Source organism: Aotus nancymaae, unplaced genomic scaffold (assembly GCF_030222135.1).
Source record: "Aotus nancymaae isolate 86718 unplaced genomic scaffold, 86718_ANA_hifiasm-v0.15.2.pri h1tg000014l, whole genome shotgun sequence".
Classification (NCBI taxonomy): domain Eukaryota; kingdom Metazoa; phylum Chordata; class Mammalia; order Primates; family Aotidae; genus Aotus; species Aotus nancymaae.
The window spans coordinates 5,246,939-5,259,332 of NW_026988425.1; the positions used below are offsets into that span (position 1 = coordinate 5,246,939).

Consider the following 12,394-nt stretch of genomic DNA (forward strand, 5'->3'; position numbering starts at 1 on the left):
CAGTAAGTAGGTACAAGTGCAGAGGGACCGATGTGAGAATCTTAGTCCTCTCATTTTAGCTAATAACCCTTCAGGAATTGGTTGAACTCAAGATCTTTTTATTTGCTTTTTCCTCCCTTCATTGTGTGCTTGGGACACAGACCTAATACCAAGTAGAGACAAAGGGGCTCTGTCCCATCCATCCTGCACAGATCCATCCAGTCTTTCTGTCATTCCAGCCTGGATTGCAGCGGGCATCTTAACCTGCTGTGGGTTTCTGACCGATTGTCTTGCTGGAGTTCTACTTCAGAAATGGTTTATATTCATTTAGAGTGTGAAGTAAGAATTTGAATTTAGTTGCATCAGGGGGGCACATAGAATAATAGTTGCTGAAAATATTTCTAGTCACTGATTTATCAAGATTGAGCCACATTTTTTGGACTTTTAAACTTTATAAATATTTTGGTAACAGTTGTTCCTCTGATTTGATTATTGCACGAACATTGACGGTATGGCAGTAAAAATGATATTACTGTGTTCTTTCTAAGTATTGGTGTCTCTTGTTGGAACGTGGAGATGAGTGTCTACTGTATTTAAACAAATGTTTTTTAAAAACAAATTTAAACTTTTTATTTATTTTATTTTATTTTATTTTTTGAGACAGGGTCTCACTCTGTCACCCAGGCTGGACAGGTGGTGCCATCACCCAAGTGGTATGATCTCGGCTCACTGCAACACCTACCTTCTTGGTTTAAGAGGTTCTCCCACCTCAGCCTCCTGAGCAGCTGGGACGGCAGGCACGTGCCACCAAGCCTGGCTAATCTTTTTGCATTTTTTGGTACAGATGGGCTTTTACCATGTTGGTCAGGCTGGTCTCGAACTCCTGACCTCAAGTGATCTGCCCTCCTCAGCTTCCCAAAGCACTGGCATTGCAGGTATGAGCCACTGCACCTAGCCACATTTTTTATTTAAAAAAAAAAATTCTTTTTTTTTGAGACGAAGTCTCACTATATCACCCAGACTGGAATGCAGTGGCGTGATCTCTGCTCACTGCAGCCTCTGCCTCCTGGGTTCAAGTGATTCTCCTGCCTCAGCTTCCAGAGTAGCTGGGACTACTTGGCGTGTGCCACCATGCCCAGCTAATTTTTTTATATTTTTAGTAGAGATGGGGTTTCACCATGTTGGCCAGGTTGTTCTTGAACTGCTAACCTCAAGTGATCCACCTGCCTCAGCCTCCCAAAGTGCTGGGATTACAGGCATGAGTCACTGTGCCTGGCCCACTTCTTTTAATTTTTAAAGACAGGGTTTCACTGTGTTGTCTAGGCTAGAGTGCAGTGGTAAAGTCATAGCTCACTGTAACTCTGCCTTCAGGCGATCCTCCAACCTCAGCCTGTGGAGTACATGGGACTATACGTGTGTGCTACCACACCTGGCTAATTTTTAAATTTTTCTGTAGAGATAAGGTTGTGCAGGCTGGTCTTGAACTCCTTGGCTTGAGTGATTCTCCTGCCTTGGCCTCCCAAAGTGCTGATACTACAGATGTGAGCCGGTGTGCCCAGCCAAGGAATTTTTTTTTTTTTTTTTTTTTTTGAGACAGGGTCTCACTCTGTCACCCAGAGGCTAGAGTGGAATGGTGCAGTCATGGCATACTGCAGCCTCAACCTCCCAGACATAGGTGATTCTCCCACCTCCCGAGTAGCTGGGAACTACAGGTTTGTGCACTACGCCATGCTAATTTTTTGTAGAGACAGAGTTTCACCATGTTGCCCAGTCTGGGCTTGTACTCCTGTGCTCAGGCGATCTGCTCAGCTTCCCAAAGTGCTGGGCTCACAGTCATAAGCCACTGCAAGGAAATGTTTTTAAAGAAATCTGAAGTGCCAGTGAGACTATATATGTAGCTTTTAGAACAGAGTTTCTGTGAAGCAAAAATGTCGCCTTTATTTTTCATGTATCAAAAGTATTTTTTCCCGTAAAAAAAATTTATCAGTGTGTCTTAATAAAGATTACTGAGTAAAGAAATACCCAGGCTTGTTAGAGGAGTCAGGAGAGGATTGTTACTGAGGTGTTTCATGGGATTTGACTTAGTAATTGTATATGAGCATATTTATATAAAGTCAATACTGGTCAGATTCTTAATACTATGTCTGAACCATTTGAGGATTCAGAACCAAAAATCAGAATGAAGGATTTGCTGAAGGTCTAGAGAACTGTGAAAATACCTAAAACTAGATCTCTAATAAAGGTCCTAGGGATTATGTTTAGCTAACTTGTTGAAGAGAATTCCAGGGAGGAATAACCATATCAGTAATAAGCATTGAGAAGATTGCCTCTCCCTTCCGCATAAAGGCACTATATTCTGAGATAAAATCGCGTTTCTAAAATTTCTAAGACTTTAAAGCTTGTGATTGAAATGGGGAGGCAACTCCCTTTTATGCCTTGGATTCTTCCCTAACTAGGGATTGGGAGTGCTGTGCCTAGTTTGGAAAGGATTCTTAAGGCCTGTGCTAATTCTTTGGTTTAATAAATGACAGTTGAAGAAAAAAGTGTATTGCAGTCAGCCCTGACGATAAAATATGGAAGGAACAATGGCTTTTTACAAAATTTATTTCAGAGTTTTAAGAAATGAGAAAAACTTGTAATAGATAAGATTTGAGCATTTCATTAACCACAGTAGTAAAGTTAGTAAATCATTTTTCTCTCTCTATTGCTTCTTTGGACTTAAATAAAGAGGCTGCTGTCAAGCAAACTCAGGACTTCAAGCAACTGAGAAATGAAAAGAAAATACTTGAAAAGGAATTTAAGAAGACACAGGTACTAGATGGAAGCAGCACACACACACCTTAACTATGTGGCCCCAGTGCTCCTGGCCTGTCTCTGTGTTGTAACTCATGAAGGAGTCAGGCATGAGGCCACCTGGCAGATACAGGTGCCTGTTAAGTTGCACCTGTTTTACATTTGGTCTAGAATGGCTGCACTTCTTATCCAGCATAAACACTATTAGTGTTTTGTTTTCACAGGAAAGGCTTGATGAATTTTCTAAACAGAAAAATGAAAAGGGTGAGTAGTCAGTTAATGCTTACATAAATTTCTTTTTGATATGTAGTATTTTATTGACAATTTTTTTCCCATGCTTTTAGAGCTGAGACATATTGGAACACAAATTTCAAGTGATTCATATGGAAGCATAGATAAAAGTGAGTATATTGCAACTTTTGTTTTAATGTTGTGTATTACTCTTAGTGATTTGGGAGGCTGTGTTTCGCTCTTACATACAATTGTGAAAGTTCCAGGGCTTAATAGATGTTTCGTTTTAGTAGAAGTCATATATCGTTGTGTCTTCCTTAGGTCCATATATAATCAGCTTATTGTCTTATAAAGTAATACAGTGAATAAAAGAGTCAAAAAACAATATTGTTTGGGATAGGAAAACTAGTTGGAAATATAATATCTGCTCTTTTCCATTAATGAATATAGATTTTCTCTCTGGATTATAATTTATCAAATTAATTTATTAAATTTCCTAGGTATCAAGTATATTAAAAAATTTTAAAGTCAGTCAGGAAAACTGTAAAGTTAAAGCCCTATAGTATATTTTCAGAAGACAGAAAAATTTAGGGAAGGCCCACAATTGAAAACAAAAGTGGTGACCATGGAACAAGGGAATGTAATACAGATGTGGACACACGCTGCCTTACTGGGCGCCACATCCCATAGGTGAGAAACACAACTCTAGAAGGTGAGAAATGAGAATTTTCACTTTAATCCTTCCATTTGTTGTGGCTCTTTGTTATTTACTTCCCTTTTTTGTGTTTTTATTCTTCCTTTTTAAAATGGAAATGTGAATTTGATTTTCTGCTCTCACAAGTTTTTTATGGGGATGCATTTAAAATGTTTAGTAAATAATTGTATTTCATCTTACTAATATGTTATTTTTTTCTCCAAGTGAAAATGATTAAAAACATTTACATTGTATGCAAGTATATGGTGTCTCTTTGAGAACTCACCTTTACCTTTTTTTTTTTAATTTTTTTTTAAATTCAGAGCACAAGTTCATGTTTTCCTTGGTGTAAGGATTTAACAGTTCCTGCGTTTCACTGCTGGGGCATTGATTGTTCACTTCCCACTATCACTAACATAGGATTCCATATTCTTTTGACTATATTCTTCCTTCTCTTGTGTATGGAAAGTGACACTTTAAGTAATAGTATTGCTGAGAAAAATAGAAGACTTGACAACATTTTGCTTTCCCATTCATTAGTCAGCTATTGAATGGAATTATCTTCGTTTTTGGACTGACAGATTTGTTTTACTATTCAGCTATTCCCAAGTCTTACTATTCAAAGCAGGACACTTCTGTCCTCTTTCTATAGTTGCTCTCTATACCAACATTCTGTTGTATTTTTTTCAAATAACTTATTACTCTCTCAAGTAAAATTGTCTTATGTTTTGTTTCTATCTGCCCTCTTATTCAGGGCAGGGATATTGTCTGTCGTACATTTTACTTTTTCCAAATACATAAATAAAGTTTTTAGGAATCTGCTAATTATTTAGCTATGGACCTTGATGGGTTTATCCTTAATTCTTAAGTGTATTGTTAACACTAATACTTATGGAGGAGATTTGCAAAGTAGGCACCAGAGTATTAGGTTGACTTCAGTTTATAAAAAAAGGCTGTCTGAGTGCCACTTTGCCTTTTCTTTCAAATTCCAACAAAAATGACCAGAAACAAACAAATAAAAAAAAACAACAACAACTCCTGGCTAGTTACAAAGATTACCGTCAGTAGAAGAAATGAGAAAGATGCACAGCAGATAGTATCAATTGGTGATGAAACCCACAATTGCAGAGAAAATAGCAGCTCTCACAAAGTAAGTTTTCATTGCAAAAGTTGCGAGTTTCCCCATGTCAGAGATGGCAGGGAGTGGGAGAAAGAACAGGACATTAGCATTTTGCCAGGTAATTGATTAAAGGTTGAAAGGAATGCCAACCTTCTGGTTTCAAAAACTGTTTCTGGCCTTTGCTCATAAACTGTGGCCCAGTTTAGTTTTGTAAAGTTTTAGCTGTGACATGCGAGTGCCTCATACTGGGTGTTGGTATCAGAAAATTGGGTAATTATGGCCACTTTAAGGGCTAGCCCCTCCTGTTCCCAGAAAATAAGATGTTTATATACTCCATCTAAACCTTGACAACTACATCCACTTTCCACTGCTTCCCTTGCAAGGCAGGACCCCACAGATTTATGAAATGAGAATCCACATTTATTGCTAAAGGAATAACACTAAAAATGTAGGCTGAAGAAATATACTTTGTCTACCAAAGATGTTCTGCCTAAACTCTCATCTAAAACTTAGAGAAAAAGAAGTGACAAAAAAAAAAAGAAAAGAAAAACAATAGATGCAAGAAGACTGAGAGAAGCAGTCTTTAATCATGAATGAGAAGGAAATGCTGAAAACTGATTTCATTGCCTTTAGAGAAGGTCTATGAACATGTCCATAGGCTGCCGCTATGAAATTGAACCTGCTGGAGATCTTGAAAATCAAAAATCCAATTGCATAAATTAAATAAACCCAGTAGAAAAGCGGAAATACTGGATGGACAAATAAAAGATCAATTAAGTTGATTCTAGAGATTGAATCCTAGGTGGCTGAGAACATGGTACAAATGGACAAACAAAGGTATTAGAGAAAATAACAAGATTTGAAGGATAGAACCAGGTGTCTCAATATTGCATCTCTTAGGACTTCTTAGAGGGCAGAACAGAATCATAAGCAGAGAAGGTGTTCGAGACATGACAGAAGGAGCTTTCCTGAACAGAAAACAAATGTAGTATTCATGCTCATAGGGGCCACCAGGTGTTGAGCATGATTTTTGTATACAATCTCCATCTCTGACACTTTGATAGGAAATATATCTAAAATCAAATGAAACAGAAAGACTGAATATTATAGGGATGGATAAAAATATTCCAAGCTATACTGACATTAAAGCAGTCATGTAAATCAAAAAATAATAAATGCTTAGAAATGAGTTTACATGATTAAAACGTTGATTAAAAGTATAGTTCACTAAAAAGATACTGCTAGTATCTAAGAGTGTGAAAGGATGTCAAGCAATACTCTTGGAAATCTGGGGGGACTGGCCACATTTTCATCACGAGAGACTTCAATATGTTTTTCAGAAAGTAAAAGCAGACAAAGGATGGAATTGGAATCACAGTTCCAAGATGGATAATTTATATACAACTCTTTGTAAACCATACATCTGAATTATGTTAAAATACTTTTCAAACATGTATAAAAGTTGACAAGTAGACACTTAGGAAACTACAATTTAATATGAGCTATTAATAAAAATTTCCCTCCCCCTGCAAAAACAAAACTTGCAAAACGTACCTGGTAACTAAACCCACATAAACACAAAAAATCCTCTCTTGGGTAACAGAGAAAATAAGAAACTGTTTTGGAAGTAAACAGCAGGGCAATATTTATTGCCCTTGAGATGTAGCCAATTCCTTGACTACTCAGAGGAATATGTTATGGCCTTAAGTGATATGTTGTCACTTTAGAAAATAAGAAACACAGAAAATGAAGTGTTTAACTGAAGGAAAAAATTGATGAAGATGCAAACTTAATGAAATAGGAAACACAGCAATTGATTTAGGACAATTAAATCTGATAGATGGTTGTTTGCAATGCTGCTGAAACCAAAAAAAACTCCTTGGTAAACTCTTTGGTTAAACAAACAAACAAAAAAAAAGGAAAATACCCAATAGCACCAGGATTGACAAAACTATAAAACTGCAGTAGAGAAATTTTTTGATTCACAAGTTCATATTCAGATGTGAAAATGTAGATGGAACGGTCCATTTTCTAGGAAAACACGCTCAAATTGACTCAGAACAGTTGCAGCAAACCTGAATAGAAAATAACCAGGAAGAAATTTTTAAGAACAGTTAAAGGTCTAACACCGTAATAAATCCAAATAGTTTATAGATGGTGAGCTTTGTAAAACCTTCAGTGAAAAATGAGTGTCTCTATTATTAGTTATTTTGTTTCAGAACTTACTAAGGAATGTTTCTATTTTATTCTCTTAGCCTAGCAAAATGCTGTACCAAAGCCAAATAGCATGTGCACATATTCTCCAGACTCAGGACTCTTGTGTTATGAATATAGCTGCAAAAATACTGAACAAAATTTTAAGAAATTAAATCCATGAATAATTTAAAATACAAACAAATTATGCTTGAAGATTTATGTCAGGAATACTACAGCTGGGTCAGTGAATATTGTGATCATCTCAATTCAGCACCTATTTCCAATTTTAAAAAATTGATGAGGTGATAGAAAAAAAAAATTGTAAATTGAGAAAGGTGAAACATTTAAACTATAGTTATTACTGTCAAAGACAAGGGAAGCATACTTTTTTTTTTTTTTTTTTTTTTTTGTACTGGAGGCCTGAATCAGTGCAACGGAATAAGCACAGAAGAGTAGGAGCTGTAAATACTAATAAGGAAAAGTTGAAATTGTCATTATTTCAGATGATGTTACTAATGTAGAGAATCCAAAAGACTCAGCTAGAGATGGAATTAGGCGTAATAAGAGCTTGGTAAAGTGCTGGCATATATAATGAACATATACATTGTACCGTTATTAACCTGTTAGAAAATAAATAGAATAAGAACAACTCATTCTTAAATGACACCTGAACCAGCAGATGTCTAAGAAAAGACCTGAAAGCAGTATACAGTATTTCTGAGGAAAACTAAAACATTCCTTAAAAGCATCAAGGAAGACCTGAGTACATGAACAACTCATTCTTAAATGACACCTGAACCAGCAGATGTCTAAGAAAAGACCTGAAAGCAGTATACAGTATTTCTGAGGAAAACTAAAACATTCCTTAAAAGCATCAAGGAAGACCTGAGTACATAAACATTATGTTCCTGGATGAGAAGATTCAAAGTATAAAGGTGTAAAATTTCCCCAAATGTATTTGTAAATGTACAGTAACACTCAAAATCCCATAGAGGTTTTCTATGGAAGAGGACAAGCAGATGGTTTATAGGGAAGAATATATGTTCGGAACAATACAATTTTTAAAAAGGAAAAAACTGAGCAAGGATTATGTCTAACAGATATTCAGTAGCCTATCCTGATTAAAGAAGTGTGGTATTGGTACAGAAACTGACAAAGCAATGAAGTAGAAAAGAAATTTCATAAACAGATAAGTCCTTAAATATTCATACTTGCCTTGGATTTGATAAAGGAAGAGTTTTAAAGGATTAGGGAAAGGTATGCAATTCACTTTAAGGAGGTGTTATCTTCACAATTAAGTATGAAGTTAAGGCTGAAGATTTTTTTTCTGCTTTGTTAGGCGTAGAGAGCTCTTATTTATTTTTTGGTGTCAGATTAGTAGTAATGAGTGCTCAATTAGAAAAGACATAGCTCTGGATGATAGCCTCCATAAAAATGGAAAAGTAACTTTTTTTCTTTTTTTTTAAGGTTCCTTGTTTGCTGCTTTGGGTATACGTAATAAGCAGGGATCCTGGTCAGGTCATTTAAGCAAAGGGGATTACAGTGTTTGGAAGCAGGCTTTTGGGTAGGTTATATCGCAACATAGATAAGCTACACGATCACAGAATTTTTGAACTGAAAAATGGACATGGCTCACACACAGTGGCAATCAGAAGGTCGCTTGGCTCAGGAGAGTTGGCAGTGCCCAGCCTTTCACACTTGTCTGTGAATTGGCCTCCACAGTTGGCCTGTACCCTTTCTGTGGACTTCATCTTTTGGAGTGATCCAGTCTGCCAGCTTAAGTAAAGCTAATCTCTTATAAAATCTGTGATTCCCTGAGGCATTTTGGTTTTTAAAAGTTGGTCTTTTAAGCTTCTCTTGAACTGGATTAAAGGTTTCACTAATTTTAGTAAATGCTTAAGGTTAATTAAAAAACTTAAGTTCAAGGAAACTCTAATAGAACTTTTGAGGTGGCCTGAAAGTTACATAATACTTAAGCTATTTTTAGTTGAATTTTAATTAGTATGGGTTGTCTTTTTATGCACATTTCACCACAAGCTATTCCTAGTTATATTTTCATAAATATTTTTTTTCTTTAGAAGGTTTTGAAATTTGTATTAATGTAAAAAAGCTTTAAAACCATAGTATAATATTCTTAATGTTACATTTATTTCATTAGGGCTGCCTTAGTTGCAGCATCCCTTGGCCTTTCAATTTGAATTAGTGGTTCTTAATTATTTTAGAAATTTACGTCTCTTTGAAAATGTATAAAAATTCCAAAGGTTTTACTTTCCTTATAAAAGTATGTGCTTCTCTGTCTGCTGGTGTGTGTGATGATCGGTTCCTATTCATATGTTCATACACACACATTTTGCTTCCCATCCAGTCTCCCCTCAAGTCCATTGATGGATTATGTGTAATCCTTGAACTCCCCAGGTTAATTACAGCATGGTCAAGTCTAATGACTTCTCTGGTAACCTCTTATAACTGAGGGATGCTTCTTTACTCCTTGTAGAATACATAGAGCCCAGATCTCTTATCGGTTATTAACTGTGTTTCCTTCCCCATCTCCAAGCACTCACTGGTGAAAACGTGTGGGCCAAAGATTCATTTGTCCCATGCATACATAAAGGGATAAAAAAACCTTTAACAACAAGTACACATGGTCTTTTGAATCCCCTCTCTCTGCCACTAAATTTTTATTTTAAAAGCAAACAAATGTATCTTCAGCCTTCAATTTTTAGCTAATGTATTGCAGACCTTTTTATCAATAACTGACCCTATTGTGCACAGTGGTTGAGTTTGGCGAAGATGTTTGTTACGTAATTTCCTTAGTCCTTAATAAACCCTGATTTCACAGAAGTATTTTTTGGCCTTGTGTAGGGTGAACCAAATGACTTGACTTTAATGCTTTACTCTGTTTCACAGGAAAAGTAAAACTGCTTCTGAAGGAACTCTGGCTCTGTGTAAACACAACACACAGACTACCTGGTGAAGGCAGCAGATGTGTCCCAGGTGAGAGAGAAGCTTACAGAAACAGATTGCATACGTGAAAGTAGAGAGGTTTACCGTAGTCATTGCAGCTGTGAAAGAATGAAATAAACTAGAATCAGTACTTTATACAAAACTCATTTCCCTTCAGTGTGACTTCTAATCCCAGTAAATTCAGCTTTCGTCAGAGAACCTTAAGAAAAACTAAAAGGTCAAGTAGCAGAGGCACACCAGGCAGGTGGAGAGGGGAGACTTGAAGGATGCACGGTTTTTTCAGAATCATTTCATGAATTTGATCAATCCATCAGCACTTTAGCTTCGTTTATTTTTAATGTAATTTGTCAGTTTCTTTGGTTGAACATCTTGATTCAAAGATGAATATCATGGAGGCATTCTAGCACATTCACAGTGATAGTCGATTTAGCTACCCCAAGTGGAGAGGGAGAAGACAGCTGTCTTGTATAAGATTAAAGTGCTTCTTATTTAGCTTTTTGTCCTTTTACTAATTTCTTATGATTAACTGCTGTAAATTCACAGGTCATTGAGGTTCTAAATCTATAGAGTCCTGCACCTTATTTTCCTCTCATGCTTCTGAAGGCAAAGTTCCCTTGAAAAAACATTAAGGGACAAGTTACTGATTCTTACTTAATGGTGGACCCAGAACTTGTTGAGTATACAGATGCATATTTGATGGAGTTCCTTTAAGTCAATGTCTCCCTCAGTTTACCTACCAGGTCCCCATTGGTAGAAACCACATGGTGCCCACAACTCCTAAATTAGTCCCCCTCAGTTTTTATCAATTCATCTGTTTAGTAGAAGCAACCTGGGGATGCTTTTTGGCATTCTGTATCCATCAGCATTCTATTTTAAGCATTTGATTTTGTATTGTCAAGCTGTTATTAAAAGATCTATTCTTCATTTCATAAACTGATGTTTTTATTTAAAAACATACTTTTGAGGGGTAAATATATTACGTTAACTTTTCCAAAGTAGAAGGAAGAACATGGCATCTTTGGAATCTTATTATACCAGAAGACATATTCTTTTGTTTTAATTTTTATCTTCATATGAGGACGGTTACAAAAATAGTTCTGAGAATCCCCATGGATCCCTTAGCCGGTTGCATGATTTTTAACATTTCCAGTTACCAGTGATCAAAACCGGAACATTGGGTTCAACCCTATTAACTACACTGAATTTCACAGTTTTCCCTGGGTATCCTCCTTTCCCTCCGGGATGCAGGCCCAGAACCCATGATGCTTTTAGTAGTCATCTTGCTTTCTCCTCCTCCAGTCCAAAAGTTCGTTTTTTAGTCTCTCATGTCTTTTACACTTTGGGAGAGTATTATTTTGTAGAATAATTTTGTAAAAAGTACATTGTTTTGGCTTGTCTGACGTTTTCTCACGTTAGATTGAGGTTGTATATGTCAAGAACGCCACAGGGGTGATGTTTCTCTTTGCTCAGGGAATTGTTCTGGGGATAGGTGATGTGGATATGTATTATCACTGGCTCTAACCTTGATCACTTGGTTAAGGTGGTATCTGCAGGTTTCTCTATTGTAAAGTTACTCTTTTTTCCTAATGAATCAACTCGAGAAAGAGTCCTTAACATTATGCAAATGTTCTGTTTTTTTTCACATTGTCACCTGCTGATTTTAGCATCCAGCAGTGGATCTTGCCTGCTTGCTATAATTACTGCTTTTGTGTTTGCCCAAGAGTAATTTTTTATTTGTCTCATTCCATCTGCATTTTTTAATTGGAATTCTTATGTAAGGAAGAGCTGTTCCTTCTCCACCATTTATTAACTTACTTGTTTACATCAGTATAGTCTCATAGATATTTATTTTATTTCGTAAATCATAAATTGGTGCTATCCTTTTAGCTTTGGTGGGAGCTTCTTCAGATTGGCTCCTGTGCCCTTCATAAATACTCCATCCTTTTTTGAGTTGTTTACTTCTGGTACCACAAGATATTTCAGTCTCAACTTGGATTTTCCCTCCCCAGCCCTATAATCAACTGCTTATCCAAGGAGCCCTGGATCCACTGTAAAACTTATTTTTAAAGCTTGCAAATATAATAAAAGGTTATGGAATCAAATGTTTTTGTTAATAGTTAGTACCACTGAAGTTCACTAAAATCAAGACCCTAAAAGGATTAGCTTTTTACAGAAACTTTTCTGTTGCATTATCATACTGAGTATTCATAGACCTCATCAGATCGCTCAGAGAGCATTGTATAGATATGGCTTTATCTGTACAATGGGTAGGCTTGATATTAGTTGATTTCAAATCACTCTATAGACAGAAAGTAGTGTTCTATATCAACCTGTAGACACAAAGTTGATTCTCTGACAGTTGTGCTGGTTGTATGGAAAGATTCATTCAGAGACCAAGCAAGCTAGCAAGGTTCGTT

General features: G+C 36.3%; 1 protein-coding gene across 2 annotated transcripts in view; it reads left to right on the forward strand.

The window, feature by feature from the left end:
- The window catches only part of ICE1 (interactor of little elongation complex ELL subunit 1), a 64,475-nt gene that overhangs the window by 22,692 nt on the left and 29,389 nt on the right, over positions 1–12,394 (forward strand). For both annotated transcript variants that reach the window (XM_012475262.3, XM_012475263.3), the window contains exons 8-11: positions 2,708–2,790; positions 2,997–3,036; positions 3,117–3,173; positions 9,921–10,007. In XM_012475262.3, coding sequence (XP_012330685.2) covers positions 2,708–2,790; positions 2,997–3,036; positions 3,117–3,173; positions 9,921–10,007 — 267 coding nt within the window. The remainder of the gene's footprint in view (positions 1–2,707; positions 2,791–2,996; positions 3,037–3,116; positions 3,174–9,920; positions 10,008–12,394) is intronic.